Here is a 23,176-nt window from a genome sequence, read left to right as displayed (position 1 = left end):
TTGAATACTGACCTCGGCCCAGAGGGCCTCGCTCAGTACTTTCAAGACCTCGGTCACGGTATTTCACAATACGGACATATATATATATATATATATATATATATATATATATATATATTCGCGATATCTACGATATCTCCAAAAAGTGTATCGTGACATGATAAATTATGATATCACTATTACAGCATCATATTGCCCAGCCCTAGTCCTACTCTTAGTCGTGTTATTAGGACTGGGTGATATCTAACAACGTGACCTCGATATTGTGATGTCACGATACGCTTTTCTGAAAAAAAATCATGGATACATTTTGATGTATATATTAACATTATTTTTATTTCTATTAATTTTTAAAATAAATTCAAACTGACCAATCACAGATAAATCAATGTTAAAATAATTTTAGTTCAAATATTTTACACTGTTTGAAAAGATTTTACAAAAATGTTTATTTTTATTAAAAATATTACGTAGACATTGAATAAAACATCATGATTTTTTTTTATTTTATTTTGCTGGTAAACCTGTATATAATGCGATACATATTTCTTTTCATACAATATTGTTTATCATATCACCCACTCTTTACTTTTTGAGTCTTTTTCTCCTAATTTTTCTGAATAACAAAACCCAATAACAAGTGGAACTTTAAGGGATTTTTGGATTTACAGACCAGAATAAATTATTATTTTTTTTTTTTAAATCATGACTTGACGGTCCTGTACGAGTACACAGCGAAGCACGACAGTCTTCAAAACACCTACCAGACACTCCTCTCTCCTGGACTTGGTGGTGGAGCAGACGTCGACGCGGAGTGTCTTCTGTCTGAAGGCGGTGGGGGAAAGCTGCACGGCGAACACCTCGTTGAGCTCCAGTGTGTCGTGAGCCTGTGAGCTGTGTGTGCGGAACAGACAGCGAGTGGCCTCCGGACAGGGCAGCACTACCACTCGAACATACCTGCCAAGAGGAACGAGGTAGAGTTCGTGTGAGATATGTAAGAGGTAAGTTTCTAAGGAGGTAAGTATACATCAGTCATCACAGTCAGCTGGCCCTCTTGTTGCTAAAGAAAAAGAAAAGGAGACTCGTACATGTTTTTTTCCGCCACTTCATAGTCAACTTGAACGCAGTATAAACCCTGTGATGTCACACATTGTGACGAGATCACATTTTATATATATCGCTTAATAAGGCAGGCGTTAATAATTTAGGAAATATTTAGCGGATAAATTAAGTAAGTTGTATTTTGTTGCAGAGACCTACAACTTGCATAACTGCAAATCATTTCACAGATCAGCAGTAAAACCTGCACTTCACTTTTTTTCGCAGTTCCATTTATTCTTTGTTAAAATGAAAGGAGGAAGCTGGATGGGTTAAAAAGTTCCACCTTAATCATAGTAACGAGTCCAGAATCCAGATCTTATTACTCTGATTTAGCTTATTATATTTTAAAAGTAACAAAGAAGCACAGCTGAAAACATAAAAACAACAAGACGACAGAGTCCTGTATATCCGCCGCCCTGTATACCAACTCTATACCAAGTTTCAAGATATTGTGTGTCACATTTTTCAAGTTCTGCTGCAGGAAACCAACCCTACTTCTTTACACTGACCTCAACAGCCCATGAAATAAACCCACCGGACCTTTGGTCCAGGTGAGCTAAAAATTTAAATTTCTCACATTTCTTAGTATCAAAACGCACATATACATTACTTAATCAACACATATACCAACTTTCAACACCAAACCACTCATAGTTTTCAAGTTCTGCTCCGGAAAAACAAAACCTACCCCTAAGACTAACCAGAGAGACCAAGTCTGGAATTGTTTCCATGGAAACATGAAAATTTTTAACTTCTCAAATTTCTTAGTACAAAAAGGCACGTCCACACCACCTTGTTAACATGTACAGTGCCTTGAAAAAGTATTCCTAGCCCTTGAACTTTTTCACATTTTTCCACCTTACAGCCACGAACTTAAAAGTTTTTTATTGAGATTTTATGTGATGGACCAACACAGAGTAGCACATAATTGTGAAGTGAAACGAAAATGATAAATGGTCATCAAAATTTTAAACAAATAAAAATCTGAAAAATGTGCATTAGTATTCGCGTCAATACTTTGTAGAGCCACCTTTTGCTGCAATTATAGCTGCAAGTCTTTTGTGGTATGTCTCTACCAGCTTTGCACATCTAGACACTGAAATTTTTGCCCATTCTTCTTTGCAAAATAGCTCAAGCTCAGCCAGATTGGATGGAGAGCGTCTGTGAACAGTAATTTTCAAGTCTTGCCACAGATGCTCAATGGGATTTAGGTCTGGACTTTGACTGGGCCATTCTAACACATGAATATTCTTTGATCTAAACTTGTAGCTCTGGCTGTATGTTTAGGGTCATTGTCTTGCTGGTAGGTGAATCTCCTTCCCAGTCTCAAGTCTTTTGCAGCCTCCAACAGGTTTTCTTCCACGATTGCCCTGTATTTAGCTCCATCCATCTTCCCATCAACTCTGACCAGCTTCCCTGTCCCTGCTGAAGAAAAGCATCCCCATAGCATGATGCTGCCACCACCATGTTTCACAGTGGGGATGGTGTGTGCAGGGTGATGAGCAGTGTTAGTTTTCCGCCACACATAGCGCTTTGCATTTAGGCCAAAAAGTTCAACTTTGGTCTCATCTGACCAAAGCACCTTCTTCCACATGTTTGCTGTGTCCCCTACATGGCTTCTTATGCCTGTCTTTCAACAATGGCTTTCTTCTTGCCACTCTTCCAAAAAGGCCAGATTTGTGGAGTGTACGACTTATAGTTGTCCTGTGCACAGATTCTCCCACCTGAGCTGTGGATTTCTGCAGCTCCTCCAGAGTGATCATGGGCCTCTTGGCTGCTTCTCTGACCAGTGCTCTCCTTGCTCGCTCTGTCAGTTTAGGTGGACGGCCATGTCTTGGTAGGTTTGCAGTTGTGCCATACTTTTTCCATTTTTGAATGATGGATTGAACAGTGCTTCTTGAGATGTTCAGATATTTTTTATAACCTAACCCTGCTTTAAACTTCTCCAGAACTTTATCCCTGACCTGTCTGGTGAGTTCTTTGGTCTTCATGATGCTGTTTGTTCTTCAGCGTTCTCTAACAAACCACTGAGGCCTTCACAGAACAAGTGTATTTATGCTGAGAGTAAATTACACACAGTAGGACTCTATTAACTAATTAGATGACTTCTGAAGGCAATTGATTGCACTGGATTGTATTTAGAGGTATCAGAGTACAGGGGGCTGAATACTAATGCACACCACATTTTTCAGATTTTTATTTGTTTAAAATTTTGAAGACCATTTATCATTTTCGTTTCACTTCACAATTATGTGCTACTCTGTGTTGGTCCATCACATAAAATCTCAATAAAAAACTTTTAAGTTCGTGGTTGTAAGGTGGAAAAATGTGAAAAAGTTCAAGGGGTATGAATACTTTTGCAAGCCACTGTATACTGAGTTTCAAATCCATATCATGAATAGTTTTGGATGTATGCTCCGGAAACGAACGTTGCTCTGAGAAACTCAGTCAAAATTTATTTTTTATGTAAAAATTTGAAAAATACTTTTTTCAAAAATCCAAAATAGCAAAAAGGTACCAGTTCACATGTTGCTTGATATGTACACAGTTTCATGAAGATATCTTCAGCAGTTTTAAAGATATGGCCCGGAAACAAAAATGCGACCGGACGGACGGAACCCGTTTCTATATATATATATATATATATATATATATATATATATTAAAAAAAAAAACAACAACCTGATTTACTGATTTAATATTGGGGCATTTTTATTGACTGTTAAATCTCAAAAACTTCAACAGGTCTGAAGGTTAATGTGAGAAATTGTACAGCAAAAAGTACACAATTTTAAAAAAAAGAAGAAAAAAAAAAGAGATGCAGATTTATGCAAAAAAATTGACAAATTTTTATTTATGCAACTTATTTTTTTACACTGTTTTGATTGGCTGAGCGAACTGTAAATAACTGCCTACAAATTATGGTCTGCACATGTGCAGTTACTTCGCACTTTTGTCTTGAGTTCTACGAGATGTAAATAAAACAGCGTTTGCATCTGATTTCTTTGTTATCGTCTGACTCATCGAGCGAACTTTATAATCAGTATTTCAAAAAAAATTTGAATGATAAAACAATTATTGAACTCGGTTTTCACAAAACATTATGATTTGTTAGTTTTTGCCTTCAGCATCGGTAAATAATTGCTGCTTGTTCGCCGCTAAAGCACATGGGTGACTTCTCATCGCAAGCGTATTGCGATTTTTGGACGCAAGTTTCCCCTCTCGGGTAGCTGCGTGTGCGCGTTATCTGCGACTGGTGGGCGATTTGGGGAGGGGGATGAAAGTCATGTGGAAATCACATGACCACTTTGCTGGCAGGGATTGGCTTAGCCTTTGGCGGTGATTGCTTCGTTATTGCAAAGACACGCACATGCGGCGATATCTCTGCAACTAGTCACCGACTGGTGATTTTTTTGTTGCAGAATATCAAGCATGTTTGATACCTGCGATCTGTCGCAAGCAACAACAACAAAAAAAAAAAAATCGCCATCGCAAATATCCGCACATTAAGCAATTTTTCGCTTGCGTAAAAAGTTGCACGACCAAGTGACAGAAAATCGCCCGTGTGCGCCAGGCTTAACAAATCACGATATTTTGTTCAGTCTCATCCAGTAATTGCTTATTATTATTATTATTATTATGAATTATTATATTATTCATGTTACAGTTTGATAAACTAAATAATCACGGTTTCTAAACAACAGCGAATTTCAAGTGCTTTTCGTGCCAGAAAATCTGTCCAGTTCCTCACGACAGCTGATATCACACAAATCCAAAAGTGAAAAAAGGAAACTGAAAAATAAAAGCGTGTGAATGTAATCTTCATTTGCAGGATGCCTGAAAGAAAGGAGACGTACATGTTCTGGCTGGCAGGAACGGACAGCGTGCTGCAGTTGGTCAGCTGCATGACGAAGATGGCAAACCGCTTCTCTTTAGCCTCGTACTTCAGACCCAGTCTGATCTGAGCGCAGCTGACTAATCCCCCGTCTTCATCACCCAACAGCTGCTCGGCGGGGACTCCGGGCCTGTAGGGACGTTCACCAGTACCTTAAATCTCAAACTCGCTGCACAGTCAGTCTGCATTTTATATAACCAGCAAAACAGTTTAACAGCATGAACTTACAGAAATGGCCCTATTCGGATCGGATTAGATTGGATATTCACATCACGTGCTTCATTAGATATTTACAGAACTCTCAGTGATTAATTATTTACAGACAAGTAAAAGTTGGTGATATTGTACAGATGTGAATATAAAGTGTCGCTTTATACCTGGAGCTAGCGTTATAACGGCTCCTTTAATCAGCCTGCAGGACCTCGTTTTCTTAATGATTTTATTTTCTTTCTCCTCCTAAAAAACTCTCTCCCAGGCAGCGCGTGAGGTCGAGGTTTCACCGCACAGACCGAGAGCATGGCCAAGAGCCTCTTCTGAAGAAAGCATCCATTTTGTGAGACCAGGAAGCGTTTAATATCTGGGGGAGGGGCACTGATACACGTGGTAAGAGACTAATTATGGCAAATAGCTGCGGTATGACGTTTTTTTTCCCTCCCAATGCGAGGTGACAACCGCTTAGAGCTACATTTATTTATCTGGACGTAAATAAAATGATCAGACGAGTGCTGAGTTTGGTGGAAAACAGTAGGTCATTCAGCCTGTAACTATCTCAGAGGAAGACGGACAGAAACAACGACGTGGACGATCCAGAGCACATAAAATAAAATCGAAGAGGAGGTCCTGTAAAGTACAAACTTACCCCATGTGCATTTACTGTCCTCTGAATAGAGCTTAATACAGGAGTTAAACCCAGAGGTAGGGGTGGGCGATACGGAAAAAAATCACATCGCGATATCTGGAGGCAGCTCTACGATACACAATATGCATAACAGGTTTCCTAACAAATTGCAAGTGAGCCAGTAGTGTTGCGTTTAAAAATTAACCTTTAAAAAGTAATTTAAAAATGATTTAATTTATACGGAAATTTAATTAACGCTGAAAAGAAAAACTATTTAAAATAAACAATGCATTTTACCGTTTTACAATTTTAAAGATTCAGACAGTAGAAAACAGATCAAATCTTGTTACAGTTTCCGAAGAAGACTCTACGTTGATATAATTTATCATGTTCCTGATATTACACTATATTTCATGTTTGTCATATTTCCCAGTTGGGTCAAAGTTGGCTAATATTTTATTATTATTATTATTACAACAATCTCAAGCTAGTTAGCTAGTTAAGGTGCATTAAGGTGTGTATTCCATTAATACATACAGTGGTGCTTGAAAGTTTGTGAACCCTTTAGAATTTTCTATATTTCTGCATAAATATGACCTAAAACATCGTCAGATTTTCACACAAGTCCTAAAAGTAGATAAAGAGAACCCAGTTAAACAAATGAGACAAAAATATTATACTTGATCATTTATTTATTGAGGAAAGCGATCCAATATTACATATCTGTGAGTGGCAAAAGTATGTGAACCTCTAGGATGAGCAGTTAATTTGAAGGTGAAATTAGAGTCAGGTGTTTTCAATCAATGGGATGACAATCAGGTGTGAGTGGGCACCCTGTTTTATTTAAAGAACAGGGATCTATCAAAGTCTGATCTTCACAACACATGTTTGTGGAAGTGTATCATGGCACGAACAAAGGAGATTTCTGAGGACCTCAGAAAAAGCGTTGTTGATGCTCATCAGGCTGGAAAAGGTTACAAAACCATCACTAAAGAGTTTGGACTCCACCAATCCACAGTCAGACAGATTGTGTACAAATGGAGGAAATTCAAGACCATTGTTACCCTCCCCAGGAGTGGTCGACCAACAAAGATCACTCCAAGAGCAAGGCGTGTAATAGTCGGCGAGGTCACAAAGGACCCCAGGGTAACTTCTAAGCAACTGAAGGCCTCTCTCACATTGGCTAATGTTAATGTTCATGAGTCCACCATCAGGAGAACACTGAACAACGATGGTGTGCATGGCAGGGTTGCAAGGAGAAAGCCACTGCTCTCCAAAAAGAACACTGCTGCTTGTCTGCAGTTTGCTAAAGATCACGTGGACAAGCCAGAAGGCTATTGGAAAAATGTTTTGTGGACAGATGAGACCAAAATAGAACTTTTTTGTTTAAATGAGAAACGTTATATTTGGAGAAAGGAAAACACTGCATTCCAGCATAAGAACCTTATCCCATCTGTGAAACATGGTGGTGGTAGTATCATGGTTTGGGCCTGTTTTGCTGCATCTGGACCAGGACGGCTTGCCATCATTGATGGAACAATGAATTCTGAATTATACCAGCGAATTCTAAAGGAAAATGTCAGGGCATCTGTCCATGAACTGAATCTCAAGAGAAGGTGGGTCATGCAGCAAGACAACGACCCTAAGCACACAAGTCGTTCTACCAAAGAATGGTTAAAGAAGAATAAAGTTAATGTTTTGGAATGGCCAAGTCAAAGTCCTGACCTTAATCCAATGGAAATGTTGTGGAAGGACCTGAAGCGAGCAGTTCATGTGAGGAAACCCACCAACATCCCAGAGTTGAAGCTGTTCTGTACGGAGGAACGGGCTAAAATTCCTCCAAGCCGGTGTGCAGGATTGATCAACAGTTACCGCAAACGTTTAGTTGCAGTTATTGCTGCACAAGGGGGTCACACCAGATACTGAAAGCAAAGGTTCACATACTTTTGCCACTCACAGATATGTAATATTGGATCATTTTCCTCAATAAATAAATGACCAAATATAATATTTTTGTCTCATTTGTTTAACTGGGTTCTCTTTATCTACTTTTAGGACTTGTGTGAAAATCTGATGATGTTTTAGGTCATATTTATGCAGAAATATAGAAAATTCTAAAGGGTTCACAAACTTTCAAGCACCACTGTCCTTGCGTCTTGCGCAAAAATCTGTACATCATCATCGCAACCTAATTAAACCGGACTGGTCAAAATCCTTCTCGCATCAAACAGGTCACGCATCAGATGCAGCGTGAGCATGGTGAAGCTCATTTATTTTAAATAAAAACTTCCATTTTACTAAAGAAATCTAATCTGCTTGTCTCAGGAACTGGAGCAGGTGGTAAGTCCATCCCTGCTAACTGAATAAATATTAATCAGGGGATATTTCTGCAGCATTAATTTTAAGAAGTCCATAAAAATTATTAATGAGAGAGAAAATGGGTCAGTCAACAGGAAGTAGGCTTGTGTTCCCTCATGAATATCAAGCATTTTTTTTAAGAGTAAACATCCATCCATCTCCATGGCAACACCACTATGATTTTTTAAATAGGATAACAGAATTATTGGCACCCTTAATAAAGACGAGTGAACATGGCTGTGACAAAAATGTGATGTGAGAAATTAAACTCGATATGGATATATGATTTTTTTTTAAGAAGAAGAAGAAACCTTTATTTGTCACGTGCACACTTCAAGCACAGTGAAATTCATCCTCTGCATTTAACCCATCTGAAGCAGTGAACACACGCGCACACACCCAGAGCAGTGGGCAGCCACACTACAGCGCCCGGGGAGCAGTCAGGGGTTCGGTACCTCGCTCAAGGGCACCTCAGCCCAATGCCGCCCCACGTTAACCTAACCTGCATGTCTTTGGACTGTGGGGGAAACTGGAGCACCCGGAGGAAACCCACACAGACACGGGGAGAACATGCAAACTCCACACAGAAAGACCCTCGCCGGCCGCTGGGTTCGAACCCGGAACCTTCTTGCTGTGAGGCGACCGTGCTAACCACTACACCACCGTGCCGCAAGTTCCTCTGTAAATTTTATTTCCTTCTAGATCAGCTATGTCGGAGTTTTTCTCCATCTAAAAATTACAGGCTGACTGACCTATTGTTTTGCGTCAAACTTGGCGCTCGTTTGATCGTTTTAATCAGGATACACATGTCCGTATGATCACGCTCCAAACATCCTTACTACTATACAGACATCCTGCTTATAAACTAATCCAACCCGAATACGGCTTTAGCATAAATATGCAAGAAATATAAACTGTAAACGAGGTCAATTTATTCTAAGGCAATTTTGGAAAAAAAATAAAAATAAATAAATAAATAGAGCCCTGTATTTTGCTCTGTATCCTTCAATGTGATCAAGAAGGTCATTTTGTTGGCCAAGACAGACATGTCAAAAGGGGTGCCACTAATTTGTGAGATGTGTGCTTTTATTACATTATAAAATAAAATGTAATATTTTATTACATTATATTTCAGTTTATATTACAGTTGTTTTTTTCTATTTTTTTTCTGTGTGTTTTGTGTAGTTTGGTGTTTGTTTGAGTGTTTTCTCCACCGGATGTGGGGTAGCGCCGGACCTAGTTTTGGGCGTCGGTTCCCTCCAGGCCTTGGTTCGCCGTGGGCGATGCCTGTGCTCCCAGCTGTGGACTGCAGTGAGCTCGTTGCTCATTTTACTTCATGGTTGTCCAGCGCTCTGCGCTTTAACGCTTGGCGTGATGTTCCGAGCGATGTTGCTCGGTGGTGTCGCGGCGGCTGTGCAGGCGGTTTGGGACACACCAGCGCTCTGCATGGCGGAGCTTCTCTGCTCGCTTTGTGGATCCATGGCGTGGTGTTTGAGCGATGTTGCTGACGGCGTCACGGCGGTGGTGCTGGAGATGTGGGACTTGTTTTCATGCGCCTTTTGGTGGGACTGTGGCTGCTACACCACGGGAATTACATCCTGACCCCTACTTGGTGGACTTTACTTTTTATTTATTTATTTTTCTTTGTCTACTGTTTATCTGTTGTCTGTATCTGTGTGTGTGTGTGTGTGTGTGTGTGTGTGTGTGTTTGAACTTCCTGTAAAGCGTCTTTGAGTACCATGAAAAGCGCTATACAAAACAGATGTATTATTATTATTATTATTATTAAATATCTATTTTTGATAAGGGTTTATTTCTTTAGAAAAAAATTCTCTCATGTATTCAGTGAGAATTTATAATGATCCACATTTAACAGTTTTTAACTCATCTTTAGCAAGGGTGCCAATAATTCTCACACCGACGAGCCTACCGTTGATTATAGTGTTATTTAAAAAAGTCCATGATTCAACGTTTGAATTACAAAACTGATCGCAAACCTTTTCTCTGAAGCCTCGTACACGCCGCTGTCTCCCGCCACCGATTCGTCCGACACAGCCGACGTCACGCCCACTTTCTTTGAGCTGGACCCCAGGACCCTTGTTTGGGAATCGAGATCTACACACACGGAAAACAGTATTCACCTCTACATGATAACACACTGCCATGATATCCCGTGACGTTTGTGTCTGGAAGCCCCGCCCCTTTCTGTCCATCACGGACAATGTTTTTAATATATACGCTTGGTTGGTGATGTTTAAATCCCCCACGGTACCTTTATTGGCATCCTGCTTAGCATCTCCCTGCAGGCTGAGCTCGCTGAGCCGGGCCTGCAGCTCCAGGTCAAGCTGGGAGGCTGAACCTGAAAAAGTCTCTCCGACCAGCGACGAGGCTTCGGGAACGAGGGGCGAGCAAGGTGGAGACAGCGAGGAGAGTGACGAGCGTGGAGACAGCGAGTTCATAGAGCGAGGTGTCTCGGATAGACGGAGAGTGTGAGCGCGCAGGCATGCACCCTGACCCGCGGCGCTGGCAGCCGGCCCCGCCGTCACCTCATTCTCGTGGATGGTGGGGATGGAGCTGGAGGGTCTGTATGTAGACGAGGTGCTCTCGTGGAGCAGCGAGTCCAACTTGACCTGGAAATCCGGGTCGCTCAGCTCGCTCTGGTGCTCCAAGTAGGCGTCGGTGAAGCTGAGAGACGACTGCGAGCCGAGGCTGGAGGCGACCAGTGAGCCGCGGCTGGACGTCAGAGAACCACGGCTGCTGCCCGACGAACAGGAGAGCGTACTAGCTGATAGGCTGAGAAAGAAACAAGGGCAGAAAAGCAAACGCGGTGGTTAGGAAAGCAGCATAGGGTTATTACTCCTCTATTTCTGGCTCCTTGCTCCCTCTTTAGCTTTCCATAACTTAAAATGCATTGTGTGAAAACAAGCTAATTAAAGCACGACGGGCTCATTAGCCACATGCACTAGGGTATATATCTCTCTCTTTTTCTCTCTCTCTGCTTTATATCCTGCTGTGGTAAGGAAAATAAATAAGGGATGATCTGAGAATGAACCACAGCAACAAAACCTTCTTGAAGTTGTGCAGGTTATGTCGTTGCTTATTACATATCTTTTAAAACAAAATTTTAAAAATGCTGCTAATATTTAAAAGAAATAACTTTTTCTTTTTAAGATAACGGAATGGTATGAACCTCTTCAGCTGGGTATGCAGCGAGGATGCCTGTCTCACGACGTCCTCCAGCTCCTTCACCAATTTGTTCCTCTTGCAATGTAACGTCAACCTGCGGCACAACCGGACAAGAAAACGCTGCAATTAGTGAAGTTCTGTTCTTCTTTTTTTTATTATTTCTCTCCACAAAACACACCAGAAGACATTAATTCTGTTCTTTCTTCACGTTTGGCTGAAGTTACAGTGGAATGCCGTGGAGCAGAGGGAAAAAAGGCAGCCATTGTGTTTAACCTACATCCCTTCTACGACTCAGGTTACAGGAAGAGCACAGACGCCGAGAGCTCGACGAGGATACGGGATCTGGTGTACAGAACAAGTGGCCTGTTCAAGTAATCCAGGAGGAGGAAGAGGAGGAGGAGGAGGAGGAGTGAGGAAAAGACAAGAAGCGACAAAGATACAAAGAAGGAAAGGAGCAAGAAAGAAAAGAACAAAGAGGGCTAATTGGCATTCTCAGTCCAGAAACCTGACCTGATGATGCAGGTGTCTGCACTCTCAGGAATCCTTCGGGAAAGAACACGCTTCTGTTATTAAAGAAGCAGTTAATTCGATGCAAACGGCAGCTCGGTCTTTCTCTCTTTCCCCGTGCAGATGTGTTATTGCGATAGTTGACCTTGTTATTGAACGCTGAATGCCCTACTTCCCCAGGAGACATCAGCAGCATCCCAAATGGGTTTAGTCTTCCATAACAGCTGCTCCGTTCTTCCACCCATGAGAGCTTAGAATCTATAACCGTCTTTAATCTATAACCCTGCCTAACTTTGCTGTAGGATTCTACTCAATATCAAGCATCAAATTATTTGCATTTTCCCATCTCTGCTGTTTGTCTATCCTCCCTCACCTTTCCGTGAGAGCTTTGCTCTGGCTGTCGCGTGCCGCCTGCAGGTCCTGCTCCAGACGCTTTTTCTCGGTTTCGATCTTTTCGGCGTCGCTAGGAGCGCGCTTGCAGGGTTTGACGTATTGCAGTTCCTTCAGCAGCTCCTCTTTCTCGCTGATGAGAATGAGCCGGTCTCGCTCAGGGTCCAGCAAACCGGGCCACGACTCGCTATCCAGCTTCGCTATCTGGACTTTAATGTTTGCAATCCTAAAACGAACAGACAGATGGATGCTTATATACCAAAAGGAAAGAAGTGAAAAAACAACAACTCTGCAATAATTTTATATAAAAACACACACTATACGCATGACCATCATGCTTATGTTCTTGTTCGACAGCCCATTTGAAATCTTATCCCCTTCTCCTGCTGATATAATAAGCTCCACTCTTCCCTTCCCTTCCCTTCTCGGAAGGCTCTCAACTAGATTCTGAGGCACGGCTATGGGGATTGCTGCATTACTGAGCATTAGTGAGACAGAGTGTCCTCTGTGCAGGACGCTCGAGTTCTTCCACTCCAACCTGAACACAACACGTCTTCATGGAGCTCTGTGCTTTGTGCACAGGCGCGTTGCCATGTTGGAACAGGTTTGGGCTTCTTAGTTAAACTGAAGGGAAACTGTAAAGCTACAGCAAAAAGACATTCTATACAATCGTGTGCTTCTAAATTTGTGCCAACGGTTTGAGGAAGAACCGCGCATGATCAGGTGTCCACATACTTTTGGTCAGAGTATTCGAATAGGTCATAAAAACAACTGTAATTTAGTTTCTATTACAATCTTGAACGTTTAATCGACAGAAAATGTGAACCTAAAGCATGGTTGCTTTTTTTCCCCCCGTTTTGAAAATGTATCACTATTGAAAAACCACTATATTTTGGTTAATTGTACATACACTACCGTTCAAAAGTTTGGGGTCACCCAGACAATTTTGTGTTTTCCATGAAAAGTCACACTTTTATTTCCCACCATAAGTTGTAAAATGAATAGAAAATATAGTCGAGACATTTTTCTGGCCGTTTTGAGCATTTAATCGACCCCACAAATGTGATGCTCCAGAAACTCAATCTGCTCAAAGGAAGGTCAGTTTTATAGCTTCTCTAAAGAGCTCAACTGTTTTCAGCTGTGCTAACATGATTGTACAAGGGTTTTCTAATCATCCATTAGCCTTCTGAGGCAATGAGCAAACACATTGTACCATTAGAACACTGGAGTGAGAGTTGCTGGAAACGGGCCTCTATACACCTATGGAGATATTGCACCAAAAACCAGACATTTGCAGCTAGAATAGTCATTTACCACATTAGCAATGTATAGAGTGGATTTCTGATTAGTTTAAAGTGATCTTCATTGAAAAGAACAGTGCTTTTCTTTCAAAAATAAGGACATTTCAAAGTGACCCCAAACTTTTGAACGGTAGTGTATCTGTAGCTACATCGCAAACCTATCACCCTGACGCTACTTGATTACAACCTGAATAAAGAATCTTTTTTAGGAATTGGACTGATGTTGGCGTAGCACTGAAAGACAGGAAGTGCTATTCGATCAACGTTTTTAAATTATTTTTTTCACGCAAGAAGATTTTTATCGCTCGGTGAAGTTTAACGATTACAACATCGAGGGTGTTGTCGTGGCACTGGAAGTCGGTGCGCTGCCTAAACAGATGCCACCACAATTTCATTTGCTCGCTACACAGTATAAGCTAGCTGAACGTGTTGGTCATAGCCATATTTTCAGTAGGAACGTAACCTAGATATTTAGCATCAGCTAGCTAGATGGTTGGAGCAGCGAAGTTAGTTAAAGCATTATGAAGTAGGAAGTTAACCTTTCAAAGTCTTAGTATAACAAATTCACTGATATGATGGTTAGCGAGTTAATCGGGATCCAAAGATGGAGATCCTTGGATCAGTTATCCGTTTAACTGCCTGTACACACAACAATCTTTTTCTTTTAGTTTGGAACCGTGTCCGATGTGAAAGCATGCGGTAAAAACGCAACAGCAGGATGTGACAAAACAAAGTCATTCTTCTCATCTCATCTTCTCAAACATAATTTAAACGGACCATACCTTCTTTTCGCCTCTTCGTATTTCAGGCTCAGTCGTACCTTCTCTGCCAGCTTATTGGAGATTGAACCCAACTGATTCGAAAAGAGGAAAAAGATCATCGAAAAATATAATTGAATCTCCAATAAAACGTGCCAGTGTTGCTAATCAGGAACGAAAGCCTATAAGGACTGTGTAGGAGTCCTGTGTGCTCCTGTTAAAACATTCAGCCTCGCCGTCTCACCTCAGCAGGTATGTCTGTCTGGGACTCTGCGTCCGAGTAGAGACGAGGGAGCGACAGGTTCGAGTTGGCCAGAGAGGGGTTACTGGCCCACAGCTCCGTCTGAGAGCGGTAATCCAAGTGGAAGCTATCTTTCAGCACGGCCAGTTTCTGAGAGAAAAACATCACCACAAAGAATGAGAAACAAATCTACAGAAAAACACAATATATAGAATGTCTGGTGTCATTTTTACTTCAGTAACTCTGCTAAAGTCACGAATTAGGACTGACTATGTTGGAAACCATTAAATAACTCCTTAAAATCAAAATCATTAAGAAACTCAAATCCTGCTGAAGCTAGAGCAATCATACCCGGGAGTCAAACGAACAAAAATTAGCCTGTATGGGAAGGGGAGGGGCATACCCTCTCTCCTCTGTCAATCACAGGGACACTGGCCAATCACAGGCGTCTTTGAGCTCGTGTGTGTGGAAGAGGGCAGATATACCCCTTTTCCACCAAATCAGTTCCAGGGCTGGTTCGGGGCCAGTGCTGGTGCTGGTTCACAACTCGTTCAACTTGCGAGCCAGCTGAGAACCAGCTTGCTTTTCCATCGCTCGCGGTGCTAAGAGAAGACACGTCATTACGTCGTTGTATACGTCGGTTACGTCGTTGTATACGTCATTACGTCGTTGTATACGTCATTACGTCGCTGTATACGTCATTACGTCGCTGTATACGTCATTACGTCGCTGTATACGTCAGTTACGTCGCTACGTTTGCATAAACCTTGGCGTGAATATCGAAGCAAAAACAACGCGGAAGAAGCAGCAGCAACAACAATAATAATAATAATAATGGATGACTTCGCGTTTGTACAGCTGTTGCTTCTCGTCGCTTAAAAATGGCAATCTTTCGCGGTCTTGTTATTGTTGTTGGTCTTAACAACTCCGCCCCCCCGCTGACGTAAGCGGTTCTTTCCTCTGGCCCAGCAGAGAGTTGGTGCTAGCCTGGAACCGGTTTTTCTGGCCCCAGAGCCAGTTCGTCATCAGTGGAAACAGAAAACCCGGTTCCAAACTAAGCACTGGCTCCGAACCAGCCCTGGAACTGCTTTGGTGGAAAAGGGGCAATAGAGAGGACGCTCTCCTCTGCACCCGGTTTAGAAAGGTGTGATTAGTTGGCTTCGTTCAAATTGTCTTCCAGATCGACTGCATACTAATCTTTCCTCACACATCAGGATTATGGTTTGTTTATTTATCATCAAATCATCTGTCCAATTTTGATTACAGTGCAATTAAAAAATAAAAATAAAAAAAGCACAAATGTCATTTTATAATTTTTTTTTGTCAGATGACACCTTGCTCTAAAAATACGGAAGCGTATTGCTGCCACACCAGGGGAAAAAATAAATAAATAAAATCACTATCACATAATAACGTGATACCAAATTATCACGTTATAACAATATATTCTCATGTTATTATGTGAAAAGTTTCATGTCATCACATGATAATTTGGTATCACGTTGTAATGTGATAACTTTAAACTCATGTAAACTCATCTATGGTTTGAATGAGGTGTGTGGAAAATAAACTGGGTGATAGTGGGAATAAACTGGGTGATATGGCTCATTTACATGATTTAATCAAGTTCTATTTCAGGTTTGGGTTGAACTGCGGTAAAGTTGGAAATATATTTACAGATTCAAACTTCCTGGATCAATAACTCTGAAAGCAGGGCTATTCAAATACATTTGCAGGGGGGCCAAACTAGAAAATTACAAAATTTGTGAGGGCCGGACGGACAATTGACATAAACTTGATATCAGCTAAAGGCAATTAAAATATACTATACTAAGGTACATAATATATGAAATAAGGTACATTATTCTTTTCCTTTATTATGAAATATAATGAAAAATGGTACTTTTTTAATAGATGAGGACACGTTGTCTTTCATTTTTTGGTCAACAATCATTTCGTCAACAACCGCCAGCATGCAGTCTTTAATAGTCTCCGACTCGGTGAAGGGTCTCTTTTTTTCTTGTCAGCATCCACGCCACTTGTAGAGATGCAATAAAAGCTCTCTCTTGTTCTGTGCAAAAGCCACCAATTGCATGCTGACTTTGTTCAAAAGAAGTTACCAGTCTGTCTATTCTCCTTCGTCTCTCCTCGGAGCCCTCTCAGTATTGCTCAGAAACTGAAGCATGTTTTGTTGTAAAATGTCTCTTCACGTTGTACGCTTTGGCCACAGCTACAGATTCGTTGCACAATAAACACACAGGTCTATCGCTTGCCGTAGTTGGCAAAGTCAATAAGTATTTTTCAGTCCATTCGCTTTGAAATTTACAGTTTTCTCTGTCAACTTTGCGATGTTGCTTGGACAGCGCCATGTTGCCACTGCTGTAGCTGCATGGAGTGTCACATCGCAAGAATGAGTGTTTGTCACCATGGAGACGACCTGTACTCTGGTCTGTGCCAGAGCGGTAGAGAAAACTGTGCGCTGCGGCAGATACATAGATATGTTTTTTTGTTTTGTTTTAAAAAATCTGCCGCGGGCCGGATTAAATTTCAATCGGGCCAATTTCGCCCCCGGGCCGCTATTTGAATAGGCCTGTCTTAAAGGGATCCTCCAGAGGATTTATTCTCAAACTTATTTTAAATAAAAGTCGTCGCAGATTTCAAAAATCAAACTTTCATTTTCAGAAGCCAAACAGTGTTCGAGAAAAAATTTATTTTCTTTAAAATGCCAGACGGACTTGGCGTATGCAATGACATCTTGTAGCGGTCGCTTGGAGCAACTCAGCTGTTTATATTCTCCGTTTGCATCGTAGTTTTGCTAGTTTTACAAGTATTTTACGGAATTTATAATAATAATAATAATAATAATAATAATAATAATAATAATAAGTTCAATTTATATAGCGCCTTTCAAAAAACCCAAGGACGCTTTACAATTATAGACAAAGGAAAAATAAATAAATAAATAAATAAATAAATAATAAAAAAATAAAAGTAAAAAGTCCACCAAGTAGGGGTCAAGATGTAATTCCAGTGGTGTAGCAGCCACAGTCCCACCAAAAGGCGCATGAAAACGAGTCCCACATCTCCAGCACAGCCGCCGTGACGCCGTCAGCAACATCGCTCAAACACCACGCCGTGGATCCACAAAGCGAGCACAGAAGCTCCGCCACGCAGAGCGCTGGTGTATCCCAAACCGCCTGCACAGCTGCCGCGACACCACCGAGCAACATCGCTCGGAACATCACGCCAAGCATTAAAGCACAGAGCGCTGGACAACCACGAATGTTAAATGAGCAGCAAACTCACTGCAGTCCATAGCTGGGAGTGCAGGCATCGCCCACGGCGAACCAAGGCCTGGAGGGAACCAACGCCCAAAACTGGGTCTGGAGCTACACCACAACCGCCGGACAAAACACTCAAACAAACACCAAACTACACAAACACACAGGAAAAAGTAAATAAATAAAATGAAAAATTGAAAAAGAAAGAAAATAAAAATAAAATTAAAAAAGCTCTGGTGAGAAGCGGCAGCCAGAATGCGCACGACGTACTCTCAACCGGAAACGGAAACGAAAAAAAAAGGAAAAAAATTTATCAGGTTTTTAAATAATTATGCTTCATTGTGTAGCATATAAATACCACAATGATGCTAAAAAGAAAGCACCAGCTGGAACTAGACTGCATTTCTGCAGAGAAAATTCTAAGTGTGCTTATTCAGCTATGGCAGAATGTCACCAACAGAAACATAATGAAGGCTGCTGGGTTTTGGTGCAAAATTAAGACGCGAGTGTGACAGTCAAAGTGTCCAGAAGAACCGTGTCTGGTTCTGCAAGATGCTCAGTAAAACCTACAGCTCATTTCCTTATCAAACTGCACTCGGTGGACCCGAGACTAGTGTTTTGTTTTTTTAACGCAAAGGGTCGTCTCACACCAAATACTGACGTTGTTTCATTTATTGTTGTGGCTTACTGATTACTGTTTATAGTATTTTTTTTAAACACCGAAACATTGAATTTCATTATGTTTTAAGCCATTTTTGGTTGACAGCCCAAGACTTTTGCACAGTACTATACATTTATGATACTTTCTACTGTACATAAATAATACCCTTGAAATTACGAGAGCCATATTTCCCACATCATAAGCCCTACTCAGATGGGATTAAACACACATGGGGTCCTGGGATCATTTCCTATTTCACAGTAGCCACTGATTTTATTTCTGCCTCATCTGGTCATTTTGTCGTCGTCCGGATACACGTGATTGTGATTTTAACTGCGGCTACTTTTTGTATTTAGTCTCGTATTTAGCGTTCGTAGATATTAAACACTTCCTGAATCACGAAATTTAAAAAAAAATTATATTTTAATCCGAATGTATGGTGCAACTGTATGATTATAAACTGTGATATCATACAAATCAGCCTGCTCTGAGAGCATACTTTTAACAGATGTGTGATATCAGCACTTTGCTATTCCATTAGGTATTGCACAAAAATATGCGAGTGCATCCGTGAGTGTAAAGCCCCACCCTGTGCATAACTTCTCACAGTAAAGAAATTACCTCACCCTAACATTCCTGAGCTACTTAACTCACACACACACTCAGGTAAACACACATCATATCACATCACAAGTATAGGCACAAAGGCAAAGTGAAGCACAAAATATCCATCTTGTGAATATTCTTTATCTAATTCCAGCTATACAACGATGGAAGCTTAGCGGTGACGTTTACCTGCATGAGCTCCTGCTTTTCTCTTTCCCCACAGCTGATGGCATCTTTAATGGTCCTGACCTCCTTTAAGATGGCTTGGGCTTCGTGCTGCTTGTATCCATACGAAGCGCTCGCCAGCTTGTGGTCGATTCTGAACAAAAGTAAAATTCTTAGTGCGATACGAAAGACTAATATTTACCAGGTAAAGATCAGTTTCTTATAAATATGCTTGCTTAAACGTATTATATCTATCTGGCTGCCAGCCTTGACTCTGTTATGAGTGCTTGGGGGCATCTTCAAGCCAAACAGAACGTGCTGTTTACCAGCATCTTCAACGTACTGCAATTATTCAAAGAGAAGCGAACACATGAAGGCAAAGAGATGACTTCCTGAACACAGCTCATTAAATATTGACCTGATCAAAGCGCAATGAGTTACGAATATCACTAAACAACACCTTTACAGTGCCATGAGGAGCTTGATGTTTATGGAGGTCGGGGTGGACTCGGTTTAGCAGCAGACGGCAAACGAAGCGAGTCACGCGTGCCGCCTGAGCAACAGGTCTGTCCGCATTCTTCAGCATGGGAGCGAGGGAGTGAGTCAGTCAAGTAGAGGAGTGAAGGTGAGTCAACAAGAGTGAAACCCATCCACTGACAGCATTGTTTGTTTTTTTTAAAATACGCTGCAGTACTGCAAGGCTGGGAGTGAATGAAAATACGGTTGGAGGAGCCAATGAGAGAAGTAAAATTTAAAAGGAAAAAAAAAAAAGAGAGAGATTTCTGATTTCTCAAGTTTAATGTTCAGGGCTGAAGGAGAAGTTCTGAACGATGTTGTGATGGTAAACTGGAGTGTCACAGAGTTTCCTTCCACTGCCTTATTTACAAGCAATGACATTTATACACCTGCCAAACATCATGCCTAAATCGTTTCGACATACTCTCTTCACAAAACACTTGTCTAAGCTGAAGATGAGGTTATACAGTAACCACCAGGGCTTCGTATTTGTTTTTGCATAATCTCCATTTGATCCCAAGCTTAATGAGCGTCCAGATTCTTCTCGAATAATAGATAGACAGACAGACAGTCCTTTCGGTTGCGTGTGTAGCCACTGATACACCATCTGTCGCACTTCACACCTCATCTGACACTGAACTCCCTCGGAGCGAGATCCGGTGAGTACGGTGGATGTGACAGAGTGGTGATGGTTGCGACGGTGTGATGTGCAGTACGGAGCCATGAGTCATCATGATGCAACGTGACCCCGGTACGCAGGCGCTTTAGACCTGATCGCGTACTGTAGATGACTCCTGAGGAGATCTGAATATCTGTCTCTGTAATTTATACCACACTTTTCGTCTGAAGTAAGATGTAGACACTAGAAAGGTTTACTTTCCTTCCTTCTCCAAGTGCCTAGAAGTTACCGTAAAACACTGTATATATGCGCACTCCAGTTTCGCATCCATGTTGACCAGCACTGGACAGCGAACAGCGTCATATTTGGCTGAAAATATAAATACAGCTAACCAAGCTTTTATTTATTTATATATTTCTTTATTTCACTTTAATGAATTCAAAACATTCTCTATTTACCGTAACAAAAAAGTGAGAAAGCATCTTTTAAAGGAATACGCCACCCCCAAGTGAAATTGAGTCAGTCCCTAGAGTTGGATGAGTGAGCCAAAGCGTTTTGTAGCCGACCCAGCCATTGTCCTGATCTGGAAACGTCCTGGTTAGCTTTAGCTTAGCGTAGTCGCTGTAATCCGGCGTGTCCAGCTAGCATTGTCGTTGCAAAAGTGAACCAAATAACTCAAGATTTTTTATAATTATTTCTCATGACCTGTACATTCACATCGAGTACACATATCAATGCAAATTAACACGAAGGGATTTACTAGACCAATTTATATCTGGAACTATTTTCGGCCACAGCACAGGCAAAGCACCGCTGCAGGCGCAAAGACACCACGCAGCGCCTGAAAACCCTGGTTTCCCTGGTAACACTGGTGTATTGACGGAAGTTGTGGTGCTGCGTGGTGTCTTTGCGCCTGCAGCGGTGCTTTGGCCGAAAATAGTTCCAGATATAAATTGGTCTAGTAAATCCCTTCGTGTTAATTTGCATTGATATGTGTACTCGATGTGAATGTACAGGTCATGAGAAATAATTATAAAAAATCTTGAGTTATTTGGTTCACTTTTGCAACGACAATGCTAGCTGGACACGCCGGATTACAGCGACTACGCTAAGCTAAAGCTAACCGGGACGTTTCCAGATCAGGACAATGGCTGGGTCGGCTACAAAACGCTTTGGCTCACTCATCCAACTCTAGGGACTGACTCAATTTCACTTGGGGGTGGCGTATTCCTTTAAGCAAGAAAATCAAGACGAGACAAGATGTTAGGAAAGGGAGGTGGAGCTTCCAGAGGTATCGGTTAATATCAGATACACGTCCGTCAATCATTCCACATTCATATGTATTCTACAGACACAAGTGTTCTACTGGGAAATACACCACCTGTATTTTTTCATCCGAGCTCAATCCGGGACATGGAGAACCAAAACCGCGAGATAAATCTCTATACGTCACTCGTGAGGAAATCGATGAACTGTTTTGATAAATTTGCGGAATTTTGTTTGTGCATGTGTCGATATAATAAAAAGAAAAATCACACGTTAGCTTGAAGACATGAAGTTTATCTTCTCGTGTTGAAAAACTCGCATTTTTGATACGAAATATGTCGCGGATCTGAGTGACACATGTCCTGATATTTCACTCCGATGACGTCACTCCCAGTGTTTTCCCGCTGACTGGACACATGTTGTCAAAATGGCGAACCGGTTCAAAATTAAAATTCTTGTGATTAACTTGCGTATTTGTTTTTGTGGATGTGTCCATATAATATAAAGAACATTACACGGTGGTGCGAAGATATGAAGTTTATCTTCTTGTGTTAAAAAATATTTTACATCCACCACTCGAAGGTAAACTTCATATCTTCACGCAACCGTGTAACATCCTCTATACAGACCGCGTATTCTGAGGGCTAACTCGCGGCGGCGTACTCTGAAGTTAAAATACAGAAGTTTGTTCATCACTGTTGTTGCAGTGTGTAAGAAGGTCGGGTTGCACTTACTCTTTGAGCGTTTCAAAGCCCTGCTCCTTATAAAGCAGCTCCTGCCTCATGCAGGCCAGATCTCTCTTCAGCTTACTCACCTGAACAAAAGAGAGCAGCGGTGACGTGAAACTGAACAGACAAGAAGGAGATTCTTTATTAAACAGAACACGACGCATAACTCTGTCTAGATTTTGTCTCAGTAATTAATTTAAAATTATACCCTAGCAGACTGAAACTATTTTATCTTCTGCTGTACATTCTCTTCTGTCAGTCAAATTCCATATACAGCAAGGTATGGCAAAGTACATTTTATGCCTCATGGTTTGGCTTGGAGAGGAAAAGGGAGGGAGCTCGTTTCAGAAAAACTGTAAGCAAAAAGCCTGAAAGATGCAACAAGTGATGTAATATTGCAGATCAGCTTTTCTACAGTGCTTTTAAATTGAACAAATAATAATAAAAAAAATATCTCCTTGATTCTTCTTAAAAGAGCTAAGAGTTATTCCTTCATCACTTGTGCGTTGATTAGGGCTGAGCGATATGATGACATAATATCGATATCGTGATAAATTTCTTTGAGATATCGTTCGTATTGGATGTTAAAATTTCGTACTGAAATTATACAACCCCGATTCCAAAGAAGTTGGGAGAAAGTACAAATTGTAAATAAAAACGGAATGCAATGATGTGGAAGTTTCAAAATTCCATATTTTATTCAGAATAGAACATAGATGACACATCAAATGTTTAAACTGAGAAAATGTATCATTTAAA

At 41.1% G+C, this 23,176-nt stretch overlaps 1 protein-coding gene across 1 annotated transcript in view; it reads right to left on the bottom strand.

Annotated features, from left to right (window-relative positions):
• wwc1 (WW and C2 domain containing 1) overlaps nt 1-23,176 on the bottom strand; it is a 65,687-nt gene that overhangs the window by 27,066 nt on the left and 15,445 nt on the right. Inside the window, exons 5-14 of the mRNA XM_060936494.1 lie at nt 22,424-22,503; nt 19,313-19,442; nt 14,579-14,725; nt 14,359-14,429; nt 12,259-12,501; nt 11,383-11,472; nt 10,465-10,985; nt 10,190-10,307; nt 4,959-5,126; nt 765-957 (exon numbers count right to left, since the gene is read on the bottom strand). Coding sequence (XP_060792477.1) covers nt 765-957; nt 4,959-5,126; nt 10,190-10,307; nt 10,465-10,985; nt 11,383-11,472; nt 12,259-12,501; nt 14,359-14,429; nt 14,579-14,725; nt 19,313-19,442; nt 22,424-22,503 — 1,761 coding nt within the window. The remainder of the gene's footprint in view (nt 1-764; nt 958-4,958; nt 5,127-10,189; nt 10,308-10,464; nt 10,986-11,382; nt 11,473-12,258; nt 12,502-14,358; nt 14,430-14,578; nt 14,726-19,312; nt 19,443-22,423; nt 22,504-23,176) is intronic.

Source organism: Neoarius graeffei, chromosome 12 (genome assembly GCF_027579695.1).
Source record: "Neoarius graeffei isolate fNeoGra1 chromosome 12, fNeoGra1.pri, whole genome shotgun sequence".
NCBI classification, from domain to species: Eukaryota; Metazoa; Chordata; class Actinopteri; order Siluriformes; family Ariidae; genus Neoarius; species Neoarius graeffei.
The sequence above is the reverse complement of the archived record's forward strand: the minus strand, read 5'-3'. Positions and strand labels throughout refer to the sequence as shown.